We start from the raw sequence: 26,486 nt of genomic DNA, 5'->3' as shown, positions 1-26,486 counted from the left end.
AATTTGGACATACTCGGTTCGAGGAATACTTGAAAAAAAAACAAAAAAAAACTGGTTTTTGTAATTGATATGTATTGTGTACTCCTTGTACAAATATACCGTGGAAAAAAGTATTTATTTATAATTAGGAAATAGATACGTTCCTTTATTTTTATTTCCAATTTTCATTCTTCACAAGTATTATAGCAAGTAGCATTTCATTACAGCATATGTATAAAATACCGGGCCACTTTCAAGGCAGGCAAACGCGATACAGCGTGATTCAGCCTTATCAGTTTTTTTCTTTCTACTTTACTTTTTACACATTCTTACTAACAGCCTTCTTGAGAATGAGACCTTAAACAGAAGTTATATAAATCATCAAAAACTTTGACATACTATATAAAATATACTTGTCGAAAAACTTACTCGCGAAATTCGAGAGCACACCAAAATTACTTTCACGCTATACTTATTTTCAAGTTTCTAAACATTCTTTAACTTTTTATTGAATATAATTTTATGAAAAGAGATTGCCTTTGGTGTGTCTACACTTAAACTACATTACTTTTTCACATCAACTGTAAATTGACAACTGTAACGATAGTTATAACTTACTCAGGGATTTGTTTGCTATAGTAGTGTAGTGAATAAAAATTGACTGATAAAAATCATTTTCCCTTTGCACTACGAGCATTGGATTCAATTTCCTGAGCCATTATAAAAAAATTGATCAAATGTTTTGTACTTTGATGATACGACATCAAGGAACTTTTGATACTCATTGATTAACAGTAACTTAATTCTTACAATTATTTTAACGCACCCATCGAGGCGGTTCGAATGGGATGACATTTTTTCACAAATAATTCTGCAATTTTTATTCATAAAATGGATTGCTTCAACATGTAGGAACATCTTGTTTTCATAAAAACTGATAAGTTGCTCAATAAATTTAATGTAAAATGAATTTAAAAATTTCTGAATTCCGGCTTCTCAGTGTATAATGAATAAACTCCATGTTTATGGATTCTTTCTTGACTAGTAGTGATAAGTGGCTAATAAATACGACTGGAAATACGAGATTGCGGTTATTAGCCTTATACTCAGCAGTTTTCAAATTACTATCATTTAAGTGGACTAAATTCTACATTTGAATGCTAAATACTAAATAACGATAAACGCAAAACAAACTAGCGAGTCACAGAAAAAATCAAATACAAGTTGCTCTAATATCGTACTTGAATAATAAAATACGTTTCAGGATCGAAAGATATGAATTACACATATTTACCCTAATTTGACATCGAACCTATATAAAATAGCCCCGGAAGTTTTGAATTCACTATATAAATTCGGGCTTGGAGTTCGTTTACAAATGTACGACATTGAAATCTTAATTTCTACACATTGATTTGTAAACAGCTTGATTTTACTTTTTTGTGTTTCAAATTTGATATTTTATAGCATTGATTCGTTTCTTTTTTTGTTTTTTGCTTGTTTCTTGTTGCATTTTTAACCAGATTTCTCCTTTTACTTACATTTGTAAACTTTAGTGTGAATGTTTTGAAGTACGTACAAAGATATCGATGTAAAAATACCTAAAAATATATTCCTTTATTTCTTGTTTCTACGATCTTGCAAAATTCCTTTACGACCATATACCATCTTTCATTATTGCAAAAATAATGATATTTAAACGAGCAGTCTTGTCTGTATAAAAAATTCTTGTGATTATATTTGATAATGCTCTGTGTACTCCCGATCAATATTTAAGAATAAAATTGAAATCTACATTCAAGTTGAGCATGTAAGTCTGCACAATGAATCACGCGATGTTCAACCATTTGAGCTGTAATGATCGCATAGTACGTATCTGATAGAATCTACGAATCTAGTATGGCGTCGGAACGTATAAGACGCTCGTTACTATTCCAAAACTATTTGTGCAACTTGCTACTCCGCTTCCAAGTCCCAACTCGTGACTCCATCGTAAATAGTGACAATTACGATTCAGGAGGGAGGGGAAAACCAGAAACAAGGAAGATTTAATCGGTACGTTGTGCAACATTACGAATAATTTCAGGCGGTGGCTTCGAATCTTACATAGGTGACAATAACGACGTAAATTTAAAATTACAGAGAATGAATTTTTGCATATATGGCACATATAGAAAAAATGAATAAATCAATTGGAATTTAGTCTTTAGGCTGGATGAAAAAAAAAAACGAAAACAAATACTTTGAATTTAACCCTTGGTCAGGAAATAATTTACTCGTTGATTGGGCAATTGTGCAAATCCACTGTTGCGCAGCGCTTCCTCCCAACTAAAGTAAATTTTTTCACCCACGACCAAAATTTTGACTTTACTCATCAATCGTTTGAATACTTTCATGTCCGTCAACACCATTCATTCGTCAACCATGAGAAAATTAGGAATGAAACTTGGTGGGAATCGTTTCACATACGTGATCCTTGAATTAACGCAAACATAATCTCGAAGACGGCAGAATTGAGGTTTCAGGATGGTTGGTTAACCTACATTGACCACTTGACAATTGCAATAGGCTGGAAGAATTGATCGAGTATTTGATCAATACGAACAATCGCAATTATACACCTTTGATAATTCAATGACATAGAATTACAGCGCGGAAGAAAAAATCTGCGAACGACACGGCGTACGTAGTCACTTTTCTAATAACAGGTAGATATATTTGTCAGAAAAATTGACTTTCGAACTGACAGATAGCTGTAAATGAACTGAAATACGGATGACCGTTGCTCGCTCGCTGTGTCCGCTGCATCATTATAAATTTACACATATAGGTATTATATAGTTGCGAGGACACGGTAATAATTATTACAGACTACTCTTATTATTTATAGCAGAGCGACATACGAGTCCGCGACTCACGACGACTACGCTACCTGTTGCTCGATTTTCTGTTTTTCTGGTGACGTGAATGACATCTCCATAGCAATGCCAGTGCTTCCTCGCCGGAATCTTGATGATATATCTACGCTGTTGCGTGGTTTGCGTCTGCTCAAGTGCCTCTCGACCCACTTCAGCATCGTCAACACCGAATCCGTGCTTGGAAGACGTCGTTCAGCTGATGTACGAATTATATGCGACGAAGCAACTCGGAAAGTCGCTGCCATACCTTTTAATGCCTGTATAAACCAGTTCAACAATATATGTTATTGATAGATTTTTTCGCAACTTGTAACAAAACAATCTCTACTTTGTGACCTCGTTCAAATGTTATACTATAGCTACTACTGATATCGAAAAATTTCTAAATCGTTAGATTCAGCTCGTGGTTTGAAACATTGTTCACTTTTTGTGCGTTTTTTTTTTTTAAACAAGTATTGCCAAACTACCAACATGCATGTGCACTAGGTTCCCCATTCGATAAAACGCACCTTCATGGCGTCTTCGTCGGTTGCGTCGTCACCCGCGTAAATGATCCTGATCCGTTCACTCCAGTCGAGACCGAACGCAGTTCTCAGTATATAAATAGATGCACGACCCTTGTTCCACTCTACCGGGGGTTTAGCTTCTATCGCGCAATGAGCAGCGCAAGCTTTGAACCCAGCCTCTTCTATCAATTTTCTGGCTTGCTCAACCATCTGAGGTCGGCTCTCCATCGGCGCCTCTCGATAGTGGAAAGTTAGTAGAGCCCCTTTGTTTTCCACCCAGGCACCTTCGTTGCAAACCTAAAACAGCATTCGTAGCAACTTCATGAGTACCAGATGTAGTCATTACCAGAAGTAATATTTGCGCTCGTTTACACATGCAATTCAGCCTAATTTAAGAAAAGAATAACTGCACCATTGTAAATACTTTTTACCTGGTCCTGTAAACTCTGCATCAAACCGGCAACTTTGCCTTCAAACTCGACGGGCATCGGATGCACGAATTTACTTCCATCCGGATGTAAGATCTCGAGTCCGTGATTTCCGGCATAAGTAATGCCTTCGATTCCCACCATGGACTTGACGTTGTTCACGTTTCTGCCACTGATGATGGCGATGTAGACGTCCGACATGTTGGACAACCTTTGAAGGACGTTCTTTGTCTCCAAAGGTAGGATGGCCAGGTCCGGATGAGTCGCTATCGGAGCCAAGGTACCGTCGTAGTCCAAGAGGAGGGCCAACTTGTGATTATCGCCAATATACCTAGGGGACATGCGCCATCACTGGATCGTTACCCGGCTTTCATCATGAGTCAGGTCGCGGCACAGCACGGGCCCGCCACGTTAGAAGCAGTTAGCTGCCCATTTCCGTAGCAAATTTAAATCTCCCTGCATCGTTCAGAAGTACGTGCAGGTGCAGGGAGGCCATTTGTATATTTGTTCTCATCGAGTGGTCCCAAAATACGGGTGAGATACCATGCACCTCTCATTAAACTGAGAAATTTAAAAGACTCCGCGTAGGCATTGCCTTCGCAGTGACGTACCCAAACTCATGCGTTTTGTTTTTCAATTTTTTTTCATACATAGTCCCAAAAAAGCTGGATCTCGATAAACGAGTATATGAAAAACATGTATCTCACGATAGTAAAACACAGCTCTTTACCCTACAGAAAGATGAGGATAAACGAATTTAGAAATTGAATATCAATCTTACCATACCACCGTTCAAGCAATACATATATATTATTATTTTAATCCCTTCCTATTCGTTCGTTTTCTCTTTAGATCATCCTCAATCAATCGTATGCATATCGACAAAAGTCCTCATCTTGTTATTGAACAATATTTATGCGACAAAGAGACGAAACCGACAACGACAAAGTGTCGGATAAACATTCCATTGAATTTGGAGTGTTAGATATGTGTGCCCTCTAGCACATGCGCTGGCTGGGCCCAGTCATGCACAATTCTCCTGTCTGTGGTACCTACTTGCTCAAATAGTCATCGAAGTCGTCCATGGTAACTGGATGCATGGTAGTCGCACCTACGGCGTCTCTCTCTTCCAGGGATCCCATCACCTGAAGGAACGACTTCATCCAGTAATTAACATCGTAGATTCTCTCCCGACGACGAAGATGATTCATACGAAGGGTACGTTCGTCTTCCGGCATCGTCAGAGCTCTGAAAATCACTTTCATCGTCATTGTGTTATATAAAAAATATATGTATCTCTATAATACAAAGATAAAAATTTGTAAACGACACACGTTAAACACAAACAAAATTCAAAATAAATATGCCGAATCAACAATAAGTAATGTGCAATTTTCAGGGGTGTCAACGAGACTGGTACCGCGCTTCGCTTCTCAACTTCAATTGAAATCCATGGTTATAAGGGACATTTTAACTTACCTGTGTATCACCTCAGCCGCCTCGTCGATTTCGTAGGGATTGCAGATGAGAGCTTCGTGCATCATTTCACCAGCACCAGCGAAGGGTGAAACGATCAAGACACCCGGAGGCACCTTGATTTGACAGGCGACAAATTCTTTTGCCACAAGATTCATACCGTCGCGCAAAGGTGTGACCAGTGCAACCGCGGCTTCCCTGTAAAAAGCGGCCAATTCTTCTTGGCTAACGCATCCATATATATATCGAATTGGCGACCAATTTGGTGTCGTGAATCGACCGTTGATACGGCCCACCAGTTGATCCATTTCGAGTTTCAAGTCCTGGTATTCGCGCACGTCCGTTCTCGATGGGACAGCGATTTGAAGCATGGTTACCTGCGTGAAACCGCGGTGTAAATGATAATTGTTGCACAAAATTTCGTTTCAGATTGTACTCATGCGATTGTTCATACCTGCTCTCTGTGCTGAGGATGTTTTTCCAATAGCATCTCGAAGGCTTTCAACCTGTGCACCAACCCCTTGGTGTAATCGAGACGATCGACACCCAGGACTATTTTTTGGTTGGTAAGCATAACCTTGGGCGCACTTTCGGATAAAGCAACGAATCTGTCGAAGGGGATTCCGATCGGCAGAGGTCTCACACGAACTGTTCGGCCACCATGTTCGACGAGAAGATTTTTGCGGTCGACGCGACAGCCGAGACTCCTTTGACAGCAGTCGACGAAGTTTAAACAGTAGTCCTGGATGTGGAAACCGACCATATCACAGCCTAAGTGAAGGAAATTTGAAAAACCAATAGATTTACGAGGTCGAAATTACATTTCAGTTCAGATTTGATGTCTTTCAATCGAATCCAACAGAATAAAAGTCATTTTGTGAATCATTCTTACCAAGCATTCCTTGGAGTATTTCATCAGCCCATGGAAATAGCCTGAAAATATCCCAAGGCGGGAATGGAATATGAAGAAAGAATCCCAATTTCAACCTGAGATTTTTATCTTCAGCGGACTGTCTGATCCAATTTGCGGCCAGCATCAAGTGATAGTCGTGGACCCAGACCAAAGGTGTTCCATTAGGTTGCCCTGATTGTTCTTTGTGAATTTTTTCAAGCGCGTTAACCTGAACAAATGAGTTTCACGTCGTGAAATTGGATTACAGAACAAACAAAACAAATAAAACAATCAAGGGTACAATGTAGAGTCGGAGAACCAAACGCCAAACAAATGTTAAAGAGAGATGTAGAGGACATAAAACCAGGCATAAAACGGTTTTCTACTGACGAATACGTAACCGTTTGACTGACACTAGATTGTTGAATTGCAGATATTCATTGTTTACCTGTGTTTAGAGCTAAGGGTGATTTAACAGATCGAAGGACTTACGGTCTGAGCAGCAAACTCCTGATTGACGGTGGCATAAGCACGCCAATGATCAGCAATAAAAGTTGCCCGGTCGGGCATGGAGTGAAACAGTGGCCAAAAAGTGCCATTGCAGCACCCATTGTAGTAGGAATCGAATACTGTTGGATCAACGTGCACTGCGACGACCTGTAACCAAACGATAAATATTTTTCATCGTAAGACATAAATAACAATACGAAGACAAGGATGATGAAAAAAACATGCGAGTAATAAAGTCAGGAGTTTCGGGTCAAGTGACGTTCACTCGAATCGTTTTTAACTCCTTTTATCCTTATTTCTCAAGCGATCGCTTGCCCACCCCTTTGCAATCTCGAGTCTTGCGAAATATTGACCATCGGACGGATGGCGATTGCACGATTCATTACACGCTGTAATATCGCGCTCTCAAACAACTAGGAAAAAAATAAAATAAAAGCGCCAACTTTATAGTAAGAAACATGAAAATATAATGAATAAAAGAAAACTTCATAATCGTTTTCATTGTAAATCGTGCAAAGTCCGTCTGTGATTGGATTTTGATCCCGTCGAGCCCTCGGTGTAATAACTCACTCATTTTCATCGGCAAACAACTTATATTACCATTATCTCGGCACTCTTTTTGTTCAGATTTTAAAATAAACAGGATAAAAAAAATTAACAAGAAAACACACCAGACCATGCTTATTGACGCAAATGACTTGACTTTTGCGATAACGCAATGAACGAGTCTGTCAGAAATCAGCTGACCCTTCCGATTAACCACACCTCGAAACTTTCAAAAGTTTTAGGACAGCATTCTCTTCAAACCATTCATATAAAAAATGGTAGAAAGTGGCCGTTTGACAGAAATCATATTTGGAGTTGTGTCACATTCTTATATAATCGCAGTGACACAAATTATTCTGGTGAGTAAATATTTTCGGAGAGTCTCATTGCATCGAAGGATTTACAAAACTAAAATGCACGTTATTTATTTAGTTCTTAGATACAATGTCTGGAGCCCGATAAGCTTGTCAATTACCTGGGAAAGCAACAAGGCGACCGCTATTTGTATCCCAAAGATAGTTATTGATCGTTTTTAGGTTTTCTACTAAGTATTTTATAACACTTAGATTATTGTTTATTATTATAAGATTGTTGTTTATTATTGACTTATATCATTATTATTATTTTATAACACTAGTGATTATTGACTGTAAAACGGGAACAGTCTCAATGAATCAGAGATCGATGAATGGCTCACGTGAAACGAATGTTTATAACTAGCAGAAAATAAAAATGAATACCGCCATGCTGTAGATCAAGCTCAAATCACGTTCGGCGTAACAAAAGTCAGTATGTGAGATCAAAATTAATGTTGCGGAATATTTATTTGCGGAAAAAACTCCACCAATTTTATCTAACAGCTGTTGAGTCGAAAAATGATAATATACGACTGAACGATATAAAAAAGAAAGAAGGAAAAAAAAACTTACACACAGTCATTTGGGATTTTATAATCGCTTGTTAATATTGTATTGCGGTATTGCGATTAATGTTTAGCAAAAATATTTACTGTCTTCAAGATAGTAATACGAGCTATCTCAGCGAGCGCAGTTGACTAATAAACGTAGGATGTAAATATTCTTTCTCGAATGAGCAAAACGCGACGAACGAGAATTTTGCAAGTTGTTCTTCTTTTTTAAACCCCGAACTAAGTATATATATATATATAGTCGTGTGAATGAGAAATGGCAACTTGGCAAATGAAACAGGGCCAATAATTATTCAGGCTTCGTTACGTAACGGTTTTACGTTACCAATGCAGTCTTAACCCGATACTTCTCATTGTCAGATAAATAATCCGCAGTTATTTTTGATTCCATTTACGTGAGTCATGCAACAGTCTTGAACAGTGGCAGTTATATTGTTTCCAGTAAAAATTTCAGTAGCCGATTCGTCGATGGTTCTCATACTTTTCTTAAATATTGTGCTTAGAATCTAATCCAGCCTTACTCACGCATTGCAAAAACAAAAACGTAGAGATAATTTCAAGAAAATACTCACATATACTTCATATATACATATAATGAAGAGAAATGAATATAATTTAATGGATTCATGGTTGACTACGCTATATTTTCAAACCACCGATCCAAATCATATAATTTAATTAATAAACGTAAGATAAAATTTTTTCATACAAGATAGCAAATAGTTCAAATAAAACCTAGAAGAAATAAAAATTCCAAAACAAAAAATTTTAACGTACGTTCGACTTTAATTTTAAACAACCATAATTTATGACGCTCCACTCAAACGGACGATAATGTTGGGAAATTTGATTATACAATTAACACGTATATACATGCACCGCCTACATTTGAGTCCTACGAACGGAACGAAAGTATTTTTTTTTGCCATACAAGCGCGCACGCCGTCAGATAAAAAGTAGTTCGCACGTCATTCGAACAGATAACCCCATGACCCCACCTCCTCGCTGCGATTAGACATCGGTGTTGATGTCCAAATCCTTAAACGCGCAACTGGGCGATGCTAGTATAAATTCAAGCTCTTGACTGGTCCGACACGAAAACGAGCTTCCGAAGCGATCAACGATTCAGCCGAAGAAAAAATACGATAAAATTTATTGAGCGTGTTATTTAAATGTTGGATATTAATACAGGTATACATATAATATATGGTAAATGTTATTATTGGACAAGGAACCCTGTTCATTGGTTTACTTTTGAATAAGTCGCAATGTTACCAGCTGACAACGATTATTGTTTCAAGTAAAAGTAAGACAGTGCCTTAGATCTTAATCGTATACCCAAAATTAGAAGATAAAACAAGAGTAGATACGTAGGTATATAATATCGATGAATATTTGTACTCTGCTGATTGGGACAGTTTCATCCCATTGTAAGGAGATATTTTAGATAAATAAATCGGTCGTAATACCAGGATTTTAATCAGTTGGTAGATATACAGTTTAAGATAAGCTGTCTTTCTAACCAGCAGACAGTCCTCAATGGAATGGGGGGAAAAAATGTTTCTCCCAAATATCAAGAATATAATTGAGCTAGATATTTCGTCCAACGTTACATACATAAAAAGAATATCTTCACACGTGGGCCGAACACCTAATTCACTCGGACAAAGCTAACTTTTCTTTGTGAGTGATTAGGAGCACGATAAACACGAGAGCTTCACGTGTTTGAGGCATGTTTTGGTAAATAGTGTCATGTTTGACTGTGTAACTATCCCTAGTGAAGCAGACATTGAAATCCCGACGTCAACTTATTCGTGTAATAAGGTAATTTGGTTGAATATATAATTTATTTTTTTTAATCAAACTTGATTGGACAAGATATAGGTAATAAATTTATAGTTAGTGTATGTCTTTACGAACAATTTTAAGTGAACTATGAATGAAAGATACACTGAAATAACAGCGTATTCTGTAATAATTGTTGCCACACCTTATCTTATATTTAAGCTGGAACGATTCTGACTGTCACAAAGTAAATAAGGTCAAAGCGTAAACAAAAATATATTGAATCAATTACTAATACTCTCCCTGTGACGAAAAGGTACACAACTTTTTTCTTGATTTAAAAATCAATTAAATCGTTAAAAGAAAGAAAAAAAAAAAAAAGAAAAGAAAAGAAAAGAAAAAGAAATACCCAACGGTTGTAAAATTTTTATGCGATGACTTGGTTAGAAAAATCATACCGTCGTAAGAGTAGGTAGCATTTGGTGAAGAATTACATTCCAAATTCTTATTCTTGACCTATTCTAACAATAAAACTCATTCATCCAAACCAAATATACACTCAACTACGTGATGCGATCAGATCAGTGGCTGTTACGTTTTACGCCGCCCTGAGTCAGCCGCGTTAGCAAAATCGCATCTGGTGCCAAAAACTTGAACGCGAACTACTTTGTACAAAACCTGTTTCTACCCTCTTCCGAGAGCATCCGATCTTACGTTCCACAACCACATTCTAGAGACACGACGCATGACGATCACATATTTGTTTGTGCACTCTGTGTTCACGTGAAAACCTATTTAAATATTTTTACACAGACTTTTCAAACGGTATCAAGTTTTATATCAATCTCAAGTATACCTATAAGATGCGTATCTATACTATATACACATTTCACGATCGTTTCATCGTATAATACGGATTAACTGTAGCGAGGTTCTGCACGGTGATTAGGTTTACGACCCTCCAGACTTTGGTATATATTTATCTCTCTCTCTCTCTCTCTCTCTCTCTCTCTCGCTCTCGTTTATTACGTGCAAACAAATTGTCACGGATTTGTGAATTGATGATAAAACAAAGATACGTGAATTGAATTAGAAAATAAGAAGCCAAACACACTCTGCACGACGATTGTATCCTCGATAAGTAAACCTTATCGGGTTATGACACAGCCTGTAGTTAAACGATTCATGCGTTCAATGCGTTTAGATGATACAACTTTATCGCCATCTATATGTATTCATTTTTCTCAGGGTCGACCCACGAATTCAAAGGTTGAGATTACTTATGCCATTGTATGTAGTATGACGTATATCTCTTGCTACCCTGTGTAAAAAAAACCGATCACTATAGTCTTTGGTAAATAATCGATCCTCGATGCGTTCGTACAAATCACGACAGAAGCCTTGGTTTTATATATACCGTATTGACTGCCTATTTGTATTCCGTCTTTGTCAATGGTAATACCGAATAATGAAATTACGTAGAACAGAGTTAGAACGGCATTTATGTTGAGGCAGACATAATGGAACAAACGTAGGACGTTGAATAGGTGTGTATTACGCTAAAACCGCCTCGGTGACTCATTAATACAACATATATATATACACATACATATGTATATATATATATATAGGTATGTGCAATCCCATGCTGCAGCATTCGTACGCCTAAATAAGCAAATAATTATGCATCTGGCTTTTTCGCCGATTGTTTTTTTCCGTCGGTCGAAGCTGTTTTAACGAATGTCATAAGCTCGATTGTCAGGGATAACACGTCTCATTGTCTGCAGTGAGTCACCGAAGGTGCGACACGTCGCCTCGTAGCGAGAGATCAGACAGAATTGCGGAAGATTTTCTCACCGATTGGAGACGTAATGATTCCACGTGTTCGATGCATGAACGATGCGTGATGCGTGATGAACACCGCGAAACCGATTTCTCTACACCAATGCGATGCAGCCGCAGGACATTACGGAATATTACGCAGCGACAAAGTCGCGGGTTGCCAAATTCCTTGTTGCATTCTTCGTCCTTTTTTCAGCCGCGATACATCTACATGTATACCGACATACAAAATGTTTTTACCTTCTCGCGAGAATCCCGTTCGAGGATCGAGTCGATCGATGAGAAATATACAGAATTGGTGGAATCATTCATTTCTACACTTCGATATCGGCTAATCGATACTTGATTACACTGCGATAGTGTAATACTTTATTACTTTGTTAACATACGTATATACAAGTAATCGCCTCGAGCACTGTGTATTTAGGGAAACCTTGTTACTGTTCATATTGTTGTAAAAAAAAAAAAAAAATTAAGGTAGGCAGTGACGCATATTAAAGAACTTGGTAAAAAAAAAAAAAAGTTCCCCAAAATTACATGTATTTATCGCGCCTCGTGAAGTATTCTTATATTATTAGAATAATATACGAGTGTAATTGAGTAGCTGCAGTAGTAAGAATAATTATTGTATGCGATAGTTAACAATGTTGAACCTAACGATCGTACACCAAAGTACAATAATTCTGTAACTATTTGTTCAAACTAATATGTAAATATTTGCAAGATATATGGACAGAACGGAGAAAGGATTTGTTGAAATACACCAAGTATATAACGTAATCAACATTCTTCGGTCGAAAAACTAAATCAGTTGCGTCAAATATGTTTTTCAGTTGATTTAAATATGTTGCATATTAATCGTGAACGTCAATTGTCGAACAGACTGGTATTTGTTGTTTTCTTGTTTTTACCAAAGTACAAGCGATATATCTGTCGAACAAAAATAATACTCGTTTCGCCATGAGTTTCGTTCACGATCACTCGAATAAATTTTATTTACCACAAAAAATCTTTCATATCTGCATGTGGGAAAATCATTTGACAATTGCGTAAACAGAAGTAAAACTTTAAAGTTTGCAATTTTTTTGATATTATTATTGTTGTTATTGTTGTTTTTTTTTTTTTGTTTTTTTTTTAACAACGATTTTTCAAATTTAGTTAAAAATGTGACAACAGTAGAAATTTGACGAATAATTTTTCCTCAGTTGTTCAAAATGCGGAAAGAAATCTGATAGACTAAATAATTATTGTTTCACTGCAGATGTTTGCAAAATGAATCAGAGTGTAAAAAGTCTTGACACAAAGATCGCGACATAATAAATCAACGTCAGAGAAATAAAATCATAAATAACTATTCAATAACAGCTGGCGCGCAGCTATAATATCTTGATTTTGTAATATCACCATATTGATGGATGTTTTATTGTCAGAGCGCGAGCATCTTATCAAAAATATTTAGGTCAAAGGATCCTTATAATCACGTTAGCTCGTTACCGATTGTTATTTAGTTCCAACAACTTTCCAACATGAGATAATTTCAATCGGGTTGTAGACCTGAGTGCGCACACGTAAAAAGATCTTAACTGCGCTTAAATTATAGGTAAATTTGCGATATTAAACGAGGCACGAGTGTTATTCATAAAATTCTTTTCTCCTCTTATCTATTCACGTCGATTCTCGGAGCACCGCGTCACCCTCATCAGCAAAGGTTGTGCTTTTAATAGCTTCATTAATCGAGTAATATTATTGCAACACAATAAGTATATATATATATATATATATATAACACACGTGCATCACGTACGATATTTTGCAATATACATAATACACCCACGTATGTATTATATAGACGTAATTTGAGGTCAGACTCCCAGATAAATAAAATACGAATTGGCAATATCCAAATATTTGCCAAGATTATATGCATATATACGTGTGTATATATGACTCAAAACTTTCCTGTGACGCATATAATACTGCAACTCGAGTTGCAAAACACATTTATTTATCGTTTGTGTAGCTGCGGTACGATGGAAAAAAGAAAAGAAAAGAAGAAATTTCCACTAAAAATACGACGTACAAAAATAAAAAATGAATGAAAAATATCCACATGATTATCGCCCTGCACTGCATATTCGCGCTTTTATTCATCCGTCGTTCATACAATTCGAATGATATATTTCGAATGTCGAAACTATCACTTACAATTTGCGCCGGAGTATGCGCGGAAAAAAAGCATAATAAAACCGCAATTCGGTACGATTAGTCCTTCAATGCAGTACCGGAATCTCAATGTCAAGGTTTACGCTGCAGTGAGTATATATAGTAAAACTTAACCAACATTTAGTTTGACGAAAATTATTCCACTCGTCCGTGCAAATCTCTCTCTTTTTCTCTCTCTCTCTCTCTCTCTCGCTCTCTCGAAGATAAGAGAAACATCAAGACGAGAGTAGGCCTTGATACAAACAGTGTAAGAAGCGTGTTGACAAAAAGACCCCGTTAAGAACCGCGTACAAGAAAAATTAATGTTATGTTGAAGTTAGTAACGTTATCATAACGATTTACGACGAGGAAAATGGTTATTCCGCGATTTTAGAGTTCCTTGAAATTCAGTAAACCGTAATAAATCAAAACATACTCACACATTGAAATCACAATTTCTTTAGTCGTTGTGAAAATAAAAAAATAATGATTTTTTTCTCAATGTTTCGTTACAATAGCGTTACAAAGTGCAATCCGCGTAAATTAGTCTCCACTGGTAAAATAAAAGTAGAGTAATGATAGCGATGAATCAATTCCGTAACTCACCTTGCTGGATAAAAGACCTGCCGTTGGAGTACGGTCATTCGGATCTGATTCCGGAATCTTTTCGTTCGGGTCGTCCATGTGCATTCCAGGCCATCCTACCCATACGCCTTTTCCGTTTATTACGACTGGCGCTACGGCTGTAACGAGACCTCCGGCACTAGGGAAGAAGAAGAAGAAGAAGACGAAGAATATTAATAACAATAATAACAATAAGAAAGAATGCCAAGCGATTGTTATCTGATGTAACGTTAATACATCGATTCGTATAACGTGAGGTTTATTCCGTTCGAGTGATAACTCGCGAACGATAATTAATTCATAACTATGCAATATCGATAAACATATATAGGATATAAGGTTGGAACAACTGGCAGCCGAATTTGATGAATTAGTGGTGTTTGTAGGAACTTTACTTCTTCCCTGTATCAGCAGTCGCAGATTGACGTTAGAGTTTCAGTATTTGTGACGCGTCAGCAAATCTGCGTTTGTATATCTTATCGGTTTATGGTTATTTTTGCCAGATTATCTATGTTATTGTATACTACAGCGTTATATCTGCGGTAATCGTCACATGGGATAAATAGAACCTTTCGTCGATTTGAATTGTGAGAATGAGATACGAGATGCACCCACCATCTGCACCAGCGAGTATAATTGACCCTCGCAAGTCGAACGACGTTACGAAATATAAGACTCGTTATACATATTGTAACAATAAGAATGGTATGGTACGAGAATTAAGAACGTTAGAGTTGAAGAGCCTACAATATTTATGCACACATAAGTGCTTATAAGTGCGTATAATTTTATGTATAATTGATGCTGCTGCGACGTGTGCGAGTTAATTTATACAAATACACGTTTTCTAATCATTTAATGCGGCTGCTAATACACCTATATGACTTTTCTATTTTATGCCTAGCAATAATCGACTTGATTCTGTATGAAAATATTGCGACTCTTGAGTTACGATTATATACATACATAGTTATGTACATACGTTGATTGCAGACCGATTTGCGGATTGGGAATTAAAAGAGTTTGAATTTTGCATTTGGCAGCAACTTGCTACTCATGTACAAAACTGACGGATATGAATCTAGCCGTGACTGTAATAGTAATGATTTCCAGAGATCAAGGAAATATTCATTGATAGGCAGTTTTTGTTCGAAAAAATTTACTGGAAAAAATTACTCAAGATTTTACGATGAAGTTGAAGTTGAATAGAAAAAAGAGAGGAGGAATATTGACCGAATGCATATGAGGCATCGATCGTTCGAAAAGCAACTTTATCCCGAGTACAGATAAAAATTGAGTGGAATTTCAGGGCCCATTGACCTTTCAATGATGCTACATATCGCGTAATATAACTGTGGAAATGTACGTGACAGTCAGATTTTATTAAGGGCTAATCTTATCGCTGCAAGTCATGATGTTGTCGGCCCTTTTCCTGCTACTTTGGTCTCAAACAAAAAAAATTAAATAAATAAATAAATAAATAAAATGAATAAAAAAGGAAAATCAATCAGGAAATGGAATATCAAGCAATTTAATAGGACATATTTGCCATCGATTTTTTTATTATTTATTCTCTGTTTACTAGTCCCTCATTTTTCAACACCGCCATTAATCATTCGATATAAGAATAAATTCTTTCCATGGACGTTTGGGTGCTCATAAATCGGTTCCAAATGTAGAAAAAATTGCTCTGCAATTTTCGCAGATTTTTATGCTCAGCCCTTACGATTAGTCTCTCTATAGATCGTATATTCCACACGAGACGTGGGTGTTTTAATTTAGTATATTATTTTTCAATCATTTTTCAAGTTATGTAACGTCGTATTTCATACTTTTTTTTTAATCTACGTTGAATTTTGAATCTTGGTTATTTTCGATTTTACAGGGGGAAGATGTGAAGGGAGTTCGATTCTAGTGCTCAAGTATTAAATACAAGAAAAGGCCAGCAGGGAGACGCAGGGCTCGAAATAAAAATCTGAAAAAAATACAGATTTGTTTTTTTTTTATACTTAAAGCCGATGTACGACCATCCAACATTGAGATTCCAAAAAAAAAAAAACCATTCAAAAAAACCGAACCCGTTTTTTAGAGAAATTAACATAATAAACGAGCCACGTGGCCCGATCAGAGACGAAAATATAACTCAGTTTCTGACAATATACCAACCTTGGGAGGACGTCGAGAAAAAGAAAGGGAACTAGAGATTAGAAGAGAGCGAGAGAGAGAAAAATCAAGACTAGGTCAAATAAGAATAGATTCTCTAATGTCAAGAAAATTCGCGACCGCATTCAAATGACGTTATCACCTTGACGCGAAAACCTACTTCACCATTGTGCATTTTCATTCTATGATGCAGATATCTATATTTGAGTCAACGCGAGATGAACAATTAAGAACACTGAGTTTTCTCGACGTTATTAAAACGATATAATCAATGTATCGTGAATCACATGTAAGGAAGGAGATATTTACAGCTGAACGCTGTTTTTTTCTTATTGACAGAAGTATCTTCATTCCCATATAAGATTGAGTATTTTTAAATATATATGTATATCTCTGCAGAAGATAAACATGTTGTCGGAAAAAAATGTATTGCCTTGGCGTGGCTTTGCAAACTTTGTTAATTAATAGCAAACTCTGCGGCGTATTGTGTTTCATTCAACGTTACTTCAGCTTTAAAAGCTCTTTGTACATACGAGGCCTCCAAGCTTCGCGAGTTGGGAAAAAAATCGACTGATGTTTTGAGTAGATGCATCAGTTTTCACACTAGAATTCAATTTCGAATTGGACTTTCGCATTGTTGACACACTCTGAGAATCGAATTAAAAAACAATCTCTATGTGTCCGTTTTCTTTTTACTTGGTGTATCTACCTACATTGGTCTGTAAAAAGTGAAAATTGGAAGAAATGTCTGAAATCGTTTTTTTGCTAACTACACTGCATCAGGTTCAAGCGAGCTTTTAGATAAATTAAAACGAAAGTATCAGATAGTCAGAAGGTAACGGTGATGTATTGCAAAAGTAATTTCAACAATTGCCACACGTCTACGCGATTCCACTCGAGAAATTGGATTTTACAAACTTGGAATAACGTGCTTCTCAGAGATCAAACCAAGAAACATGGTAAGTCAGTTATAATCTATCGATTCGGAAAATTTCCCAAGTGTTAAGAAGATTACTCGATAGATCATAGTATTCGAATTATTCTAAAGTAATGTTTCTGACAGTTGACAAAACACAAAACACCCAAGTTGATTGATGAAACCGCGTTCCCTATACACGTTCGCAACACAAGTTCTAATCTATTAACCGTTAAAAAATAACTGCGTGACAAGAGTCGTTTTGTAATAAGATTAACCGAGTGAAAATGAGGCGTAAAATTTTTCTATAAAATTACTCTATATCACTGAAAAATGATAAAATGCCTTGATAATTTTATTGATTGTGTATAAAAACTGATTATAAAGTCTGTATGATAATCGATAACATGTTCATGTAACATGTAATGTAATTGTACATATATCGTAGTAAATTTTTGTTAAATAAATACATGTTTCTGCACAGAATAAAGTAAGTATTGGCTTACCTGGCTTTCCTCTCAAGTTGACCACTGATTTCATTTCGTTTAAGAACAAACGGTAGTCTATTGCTGACGACGATCATGCTGCCGTTCGAAGAAAAGCTGCCCGGCTCTGTAGTGGACATGATGAAATAGTTTTCGTTTACAATTGTAGGATGTAAGTGATCAATGTGATGATTGAATTCTTTGACTCGCCGCAAGCGTACAGGGACCACGTGTTTCAAAAGGTTGACGTTCGGTAATTAATGCAGCGAAAGAATACGTCTTGCGTTATTTTATCCGGCGAATAATACTTGTCAAACATACATCGCGGCTACACCGACGGCTGTTTCGTTTCGATTATGTGCTTCAAGTTTTTGAACTGCGGTGCAGAAGCGAGCCACAGCCGCACTGAAGTGACACCGCGACCAGCAGGCGCGTTTATTCGACTTAGCCGTACGGCCAAATGGTCCAAAGTACGCGCGTTGGGCCCGTATCAATGGGGGCCGCGACCTCAGAGTCTTTCTGAGGCCACCCCGAAGGCCCCGCGAGCACCCGCGAACTCTATGAGGTTATCTATACTTATCGCACAATTTTCTGATGCACGCAACTGCAATGTATGTGGGTTAGGGTGTTTCAGAAAAAATAATTTACCATTTTCCATGGTGGCGCTGGCACCCCCTAAACCGTTTGTTCGTGCAGGTTGAAAGAAAGATTCTGTGAGAAGATGAGCGTTATACGTTATGTAGAAGATCGCGCTCGTATGATTTTTCACTTTTTTAACCCATTTTTTTGAGTTTATAAAGAAACACGTTCCAGCATTTCGATAACTGTTTCTCTCCTGAGATTTGTATCTAACCCAAACCAGAGATGACGATCCGTAATACAAGGATATACCAACCGGGAATCTTATTCTCTTAAATTATAAGTTGACATTAAATCATAACTATTTCATGAGATTGAATTAATAATAAAAGAAAGTCGTCGGATCGAGTTCTCGAACGTCAACTGGAGGCTTGATATTACAAGCGTGTCTCTTCTTTGTGACGTAAATTGATATTACGATTGATCTAAGCAATAAGAAAAAGTTTTTATTCACGATGCTTCATAGATCTGAACAACTATATAAAAGTGAAAAATCAACTGAGCATGATCTTCCACGTAACCTAGAACGCTCACCTTTTGACAGAACCTTTCCTTTAGTCTGGACAAACTTTTAATGGGTGCCATGGTGAAAAGTCGCAAAATATTTTTTTCCGAAACACTCTAACATAGTAGGTATACCTGTAATAATCTACGGTATACCGATTATGCCGAGACATCGAGTGACTGTCTCGTCATTTTCAAGTTTACCCTAAATCATGCCTTCACCCCCCCCCCCCCCCCTCCCCCTATACCACGTTTTCGCGTTAGACTCAAAACAGACTCTTTCTATCTTCTCTCAATGGCGTATAACCCGAGCGAAGGTGAACCACTCGCGAAATGAAAAGAGGTTAATTATAAATCTGCTCCTTTTTTTCTCCATCCCCTCTTGCCCGTTTAAGCCCAGCTACACACCCTCTACCACGCATTTCCTCGATGTTTTCAGAATGTATATCGTAGAGTTGTACCTACAGTGTATCGGCGACATTTTTTAGCGTGTTGTTTTCACTAGAAGTTACATCGAGATTTTCGCATCAGTGGAATAACGATGCAATGGATAATGGTCGAGGAATATAAGCAGTGATACAATTACAGGAGTTTTCACGACCGTGTAATTGAATTTTGCACATAACGGTATACCCCTGATTCTCGCCTCCTGTAAACACTTTTTCTCTTCTTCTTCATCTTCTTCTATTACTCTTTTTAAATCAATTTTAAAATTTTCATTAAGAGCGCTTATCTGATTTTCAAAAATTTGAATTAACGCGTAAAGAATAATGGGGTAGAAAAATTTCCATCAGAGATCTGAATTTCATCGTTATACTGTTCGCGAAACTTACAATTAGTCTGTACGTCTTGTTCCGGGTTGGCCGTACTTTACAAGTGCAGAAAAATAGTGAGGTCAACGGGTGTTCAGTCCGAGGTGAATTCCCTCGCGTATGAAATACATATAGACGAGAGGAGACGAGAAATTGCACGCATAATTGCGTAACCACCGACTAGCCGTGCAATACAATATCAGTGAACCGTTTTACGTTAAAGAGGGGGCAAAAAAAAAAAAAAAGGAAAAAAAAATAAAAATGTGCAACGATACAAAAATGAAGGCAATTAAAACTGTTTACAGTTAAACACGTATAACATAATAAGACCGACTAGAGCACGCGCCTATCTTGTGATTGTCGCCATCCGAACCTTCCTCCTTGACATTTACTGTGTTTACACGTCGTAAACAAAAACGCGATGCGTCTCCGACACCACGAGTGTACGTATCTACACCTTACGCGGATAGTGCGCTCATTGTGAGCACCGTGAAAGCGCGTGAATGCGCACCGTGAAAAAGCATGAATTCGAATCCGAGAATTCGGTTAGGTGACATTTTTTCGATCGCGCGAAAATGAGGAGCATCAGTGTAACGCAAGAGCTTTGAAAAATTTGTGAAACGCTTCCATCCGGTAGAATTTTAGTGCACGATACGTTGTCATGGGATCGGGTGGGTGCCAGTTTTTTTCGCTACGCTCCTGCGTGGCGATGCGCAACATCTTGTATTTTGGTCAGAGAACGTACGAGTATTGTCGATATACGCACGTACAATGCAACTGTATCGCATATGCGCGACAAGCGCACGAAGCCTCGATTGCTTTTCGTCATACGTCGCGGCTGGGAGCCGTTTAAACGAAGCGTAGGATAGGTCAAGATGTAAGGCCGGCTGACTGGGCGAGTAAGGTGCACGACTCGTTCTCTTCATCGATTTCGTTCGTGGAAAGTAGACGCTAAGGATGAGAAGAAAGAGGCGAGGATTTCGGTTGTCAAACGTTTGAGCGCCTCGGCTGAACTTGAATCTGTTTTACTACTTCTAGTAAGCTTTGCGAAACCAGCATCCTTTACTCATGAGTTTTTCGTGCTGTACAATCTTCAGTTTAAACTTGCACCGACGAAGAGAATGAATTATCAACGAGGAATGAAATTTTCTTGACGATATAACGGAATCAGAAAAGAAATGAAAAAGTTACATTTCAGTTTTCTGTTTTATCGACTTTTTTTCATCGAACGAATACAGTAGAAGACCGCGTTGCACGCGTGATTCGTGCAATGATCCAAGCGGATGATTATATCATCAGTCAGAGTCTGATTTTGAAGAGTAGTAGAGGAGTTGTTGATCCATCGTCGAATGACGTGTTTAGTAAAGTCAAGTCCATAAAAAACAGCCTCGCAAAGAAACAGAAAAACTGTTTTCGCCATCTCAGTGATGAACGGTGAGAAAAGAAGAAAAAACGTATTTTCTCAGCGTGTGATATGATAATATTTGACAGTCACAAAAACTGAAAATCATATTGACAAGCGTATATGATTGAAGAAGGACTTGCGAATACAAGAAACTCTCGAGAAATTAAGACGTTCTCTATGTTTTTCGTGCGGTATGTTAATGGTCACCGTTTTTATGCACCGAACATAGCAAACAATGATTATTTCCACTTGTTAGTGCCTCTGGCGTGCTGGATTGCTTTACACAGCCTTTGTTTGCGCGTTTGTAGATGTGTGCATTGCAAAATGCAGATCGTGCGACAGTTCTTGATTTGCAAAGCCGCAGCTTATAGGGCCACAGCCGGGCGAATACGAGTGTCTGAGATTTATAAAATGCAGGTGCAGATCCTGTTTCACGTGTTCCGCAGACGGTTCGCTGAATGTAAACTACGGCATTGGAGTAGGATGTGTGAATTACGATATCGCCGGAAGGCTTGATGGAGCGATTGTCGAGCTGGACAAAAGAATGCAATCGTTTATTTTTAGCTTCGTAACCGCAGCCTGTACGAAACTATGATGCATGTATTGTATATTGCGCATGAGTTTGGGCGAAAGTACTTTGCGCTTAATATTGACGAAAATAGTAGCGGCGGGAAGAACAAAAACGCTTTCCACCAGCATACAAGCGTTCAGTTTTCACTGAAAGCAAATCGTATAAGTTGAATCTAAAAACACCTATTAATTGGAAGATTCTAGAATATGTAAAGAGATAGCAAAATTTGACGAAGGTCTGAATTTCGGCAAGAATGACTGGGGCTATCAATTGTACAGAAGCTTGAACAGACGCGATTTTCAGACCGCAAAATTCAACATTAAAAACTCACCCCTGATCTGGCGTAAACATATAACAAGTAAAAAATAGAATATTCGTTCAAATTTTCATCTAAAGCGGTCAAATAATTTCGGCTGAGATCCAACCCGGCGAATAGATGAAAAAGAAAATTAGTTTCATGTTAAAAAATAAATTTGACCGTAGTTTTAATCTTCAGATTAGTGACAGCATTGTTCCGTTTGTGCGATATTTAGGTGCAAAACAAACGACGTCGCGTTCATGATGGGTAATAAGCTAAAATCGAATAAACATCAGAATATGAATTAGGAATAAGTAGGTTTTTGTCAAGTCATTTCGATTCGGCGAGTGTGTAGAAATGCGTGAAAATTACGCAACGACAACAACCTGAAGGCAAAAAAATATTTCGATCAGCGAATGCGCCTAATTGTGAGAGAAAATTATCACAGGTCAGCGCATATGATAAATCGCGAGCGTCTCGACGCGCTGTAAAATATTCCCAAATCCTCTTCACGGTCGTCTCTGCGATATCGGAACTAATGTAATTACGTATGTAATACAGTTTGCTGATAACCCATCCGCGCCGCGATCAGTGCGACCAGCGTGTTAATCGGCAGCCTCTCGACCCAGACTGACGGCGATAAGGCTTAATGCAACTTATAATCAGCACGATTCTCGTGTTGACGTTTCGCGTTATACGGAAAGAGATTAATTGAAGGGACGTCAGAGGGAGACAGGCATTGTGGGTGTAATTAAAAGGGTGCACGAGGCCTGATCCTAAGACTGTGTATATTATTGTTAGGAAAATAGGTAAATGCGATAAACAAACGACTCACCTTAAATTGTTGGACTAGTTACACTGTGTCTGAGAATTACGCACAAGTAAACATTCACCAATTATACATGGAATTGTTCGTTTCTTGCGGAGCGGTGTAATTGCGCGTCGCCGGTTACCGGCTTCGGTGTTTTTATATACCGGATGATCCTTCGAGAAGTTACCACCAGACTGCCGGCTGCTACGAGAGTTGGCTGCCGAATCGATTCTATTCTAGATACATCGTACCAGTCTTGCCAAACCTTGCGTAACACGTGGTGAATACCTTTCGTCAAATCCCCCAGATTTTGCACCACCAATTACACCATCACAGGCCTTACAAGTGCGGTCTGAAGTTGCGCTCGGATCAATCAGAAATTTCGAGAAAAAACGACGAACGCTTCGCGGTTCACCCGTTAATTTGCTGCTCACTTAAATACGAACCGATACGTGTATCGATTTAAATTTTAGCCTTCGCATGGAATGTGGCCTATTCGCTCGTTTGTTCAATGGGTAAATATATAGGGAATTCTGCTTCCCCCTAGAGTCGCTGAAAAAGGCGCGTTCACTTGAAACACCTCAATTCCTTTTCCTTGGATGGGGTGGATTTTCACTTGAATAAGGAATATCGTTACACTTTTAGAAATTAATTATACTTCTCGCATTTTTGATTCGAATAGAAAACAAGGCCTTCTCTTACTCGTTTAACGGTGGATTACTTTTGAAACGTCACGCTACTACATTATGCACTTCATTATAGAACTTGAAATACTAGTCATTCCGCTCACACGATTGCCACCAATGAGATGCAAATTACTGCACTGTACTAACTTCTGAAAATAGACGAATATGCGATGTACAATGACCTGAAACTATATACTTCCTTCTTCCAGCCTTCAACACTTTAATACGTTAGACAAGGCTACGAAGAGAAAAAAAAAAATTATTTTTATTTTGTGTTTATATTTAAGTAAATAAAGTCTGATTCTATACATCGAATGATAACCAAAATCTTCATTTGTTACTTATAAAGTTTGCTCTTGTGTTTTTTACGTTGATAACTAAACCGGTGAACACGATTTTTGAGTCTAAGTTCTAGATGCAAAATTTTGATTTCTTTCACGTACCTAATAAAAGAAGAAATAGGTTTTTTAGATAAATTTTGCTTGTGTAAGAAAAATTACCTATTTCTTCAAGCATTTAGTGTAAATAACAATTAAACAAACTTCAGTTTCACATGAAAAATTTTGAGTCAAAGTGATTCAAATGCGTTACTGAAGTTTGTTTAATTGTTGTTCACAATAAATGTTTGAGAAACAAGGTAATTTTTTTAAAATCCGAAACATCGTTCTGGTTTGTACAAAACTTTTAATAGTTATATTAGATAAAGCAGACTTTATCTAATAAAACTATTTTTTCCTTTATTAGTAACGTGAAAGAAATCAAAATTTTAAGTCTAGAATCCAGATTTAAAACTCGTGTTGACCGGTGTTATTCGCATCATTGATAGATAATCATTTCAAAGCAAAAAGTGAAATGTGTGGAAGTATTCGACAAGTTGCCGCAACCAAAGTCGTAGGTCAGTGCTTTTTATTTTGTGCACACTACAGAAGACTCGACAATAGCGAAAAAGCAGTAAAATAAATTGACGTTGCTTAATAAGATTAGATTAAATCCAATGTAAGACATGCCTTTTTGAGATCATTGTAAATGTATACAGTCGAGCGATGATCCTCGTGCAAATTTCAAAGATACCTTGAAATTGATGTATGTATATGGTACATGTATATGCGTATAACGAAATATAGATTATCGAACGGATGTATATATAATATATATGTAAATAGAATTTAAACAGAGATAAAACAAGACGGTGTTTACATAATAAAGAGTAAGTTTTCCACGAGTGTTATCAAAATTGTATCAAAAAATGTGCTCTGTCTCAAAACATATAAACTCATAAATTAATTTTGTTCTGTATTATATCAGTACGTGGGTAATCAAATGAGATAAATCCTCAATGGAATATACCATTCCCGCTAATGATTTCATTCGCAAGATAATACATACCCGATTTTTTTTTCAACACAACGAAAAAAATTTTTCCCCCCGATGTTCACGTGATCGTGAGATTTTTACGCAGCCTGATGAAGCTTCACTAAAAGCAACTAATCGTGTATTATTAACCTGGCGATCATATATGACTTTGCGATATGAGCAGCCGTGAAATCGTCTTTATATTGCGACTACGTGAGAATGAAAAATTTCAAAATACTTAGTGTAGAAAACTAGGGTGGTTCGATTTTTAACTTTTTTTTTTTAATTTCCCAAAAATTAGGCCCAAAAATCATAAATGAAAATGAAATAGGGACATTGAGGTGATATGATCTCCTTTTTCGGTATTAAATACCGTTATCCAATCTTCTCCGAAACGATTAATCTTTCGGATAAAAGATGAGAACAGCCAACTGCGCAATTGTTAGACGCAGTTTGCTGTTGATTGGTAAACGATTAATCGGACCGTGATACAAAAAAAAAACTAATGTTATATATAAGCTCGTAAGGTGTACACATAAAAATAAATAAAAAATATTATAATAATTGGTAACGACCTCTAAATATTTTCCTACCTCTACCAGGTTTTGCGATAATTTTTTTTTTGTCTTGTTCAGTCTCTGTCATAAATTTATCGAGTGACACCTTTGAAAAAAAAGTTAAAAAATCAACCACCCAATATATGGGTGGTGGTAAAACTAAGTAATTCAAAGTAATTTCATATCCACTAGAGACGATAGGGTAAAACCATTTACACAAAAAAGACAAAAAAAAAAAAAGAAGCGTAGTACCTGCTTGTCCTGAGAGTCGTGCCAATGTCAAGGTTACTCCATACCGATTCGGATTATCGCATCTACATGTTTTTGCTACACAAGCTGCCGCAGAAGTTTTTTTATGTACATTGACCCTTACGATTAACTAACACGCGATGTGACGAAGGTATGTTGAAAAAATTTGCAAACGATTTTTTACATGTGTATGTATCCATGATCAATGAGCAAATGATCACGCGCACGTTGCGACATAATCTAGTACTATGTAACGATAGTAGATCATGATGTCTTCAGCTTTGACGTAAGCATGTGTAGCCATTTTCAACACGTTCACGCAACGATCAGGTGAAACGGTGGAGAAAACATCAATATATTAATATTATACATATATGTGATTGCGAGATGAAGTCGAACGC

The 26,486-nt window shown here is 37.2% G+C and overlaps 1 protein-coding gene across 4 annotated transcripts; it reads right to left on the bottom strand.

Annotated features, from left to right (window-relative positions):
* Nucleotides 1-128: 128 nt before the first annotated feature.
* On the bottom strand, nt 129-23,433 carry LOC124407759 (alpha,alpha-trehalose-phosphate synthase [UDP-forming]). Of its 4 annotated transcripts, none has more exons than XM_046884252.1 (11): nt 23,265-23,433; nt 18,222-18,327; nt 14,619-14,775; nt 6,692-6,856; nt 6,200-6,428; nt 5,762-6,078; nt 5,311-5,684; nt 4,888-5,079; nt 3,835-4,171; nt 3,407-3,700; nt 129-3,154 (listed from the first exon to the last, which is right to left on the bottom strand). In XM_046884252.1, the coding sequence occupies exons 2-11, from the start codon at nt 18,296-18,298 to the stop codon at nt 2,903-2,905; spliced, it is 2,394 nt and encodes a 797-aa protein (XP_046740208.1). In that variant the 5' UTR covers nt 18,299-18,327; nt 23,265-23,433; the 3' UTR covers nt 129-2,902. The 4 variants fall into 4 exon arrangements, with proteins under 4 accessions (XP_046740208.1, XP_046740209.1, XP_046740205.1 ...); XM_046884253.1 differs by lacking the exon at nt 23,265-23,433 and adding an exon at nt 22,314-22,443; XM_046884249.1 differs by lacking the exon at nt 23,265-23,433 and having other exon boundaries at nt 18,222-18,629.
* Nucleotides 23,434-26,486: the final 3,053 nt, after the last annotated feature.

Source organism: Diprion similis, chromosome 6 (assembly GCF_021155765.1).
Source record: "Diprion similis isolate iyDipSimi1 chromosome 6, iyDipSimi1.1, whole genome shotgun sequence".
NCBI lineage: Eukaryota > Metazoa > Arthropoda > Insecta > Hymenoptera > Diprionidae > Diprion > Diprion similis.
The sequence above is the reverse complement of the archived record's forward strand: the minus strand, read 5'-3'. Positions and strand labels throughout refer to the sequence as shown.

What these genes read in the sequence shown, in the direction of transcription:
- LOC124407759 (XM_046884249.1), bottom strand. Translation starts at nt 18,340, where the DNA reads ATGTCCACTACAGAGCCGGGCAGCTTTTCTTCGAACGGCAGCATGATC. An exon ending in ATCCTCAGCACAGAGAGCAG is followed by an intron (nt 5,685 to 5,761) that starts GTATGAACAATC and finishes GGTTTCACGCAG; the next exon opens with GTAACCATGCTTCAAATCGC. An exon ending in CCGACGAAGACGCCATGAAG is followed by an intron (nt 3,155 to 3,406) that starts GTGCGTTTTATC and finishes TGGTTTATACAG; the next exon opens with GCATTAAAAGGTATGGCAGC.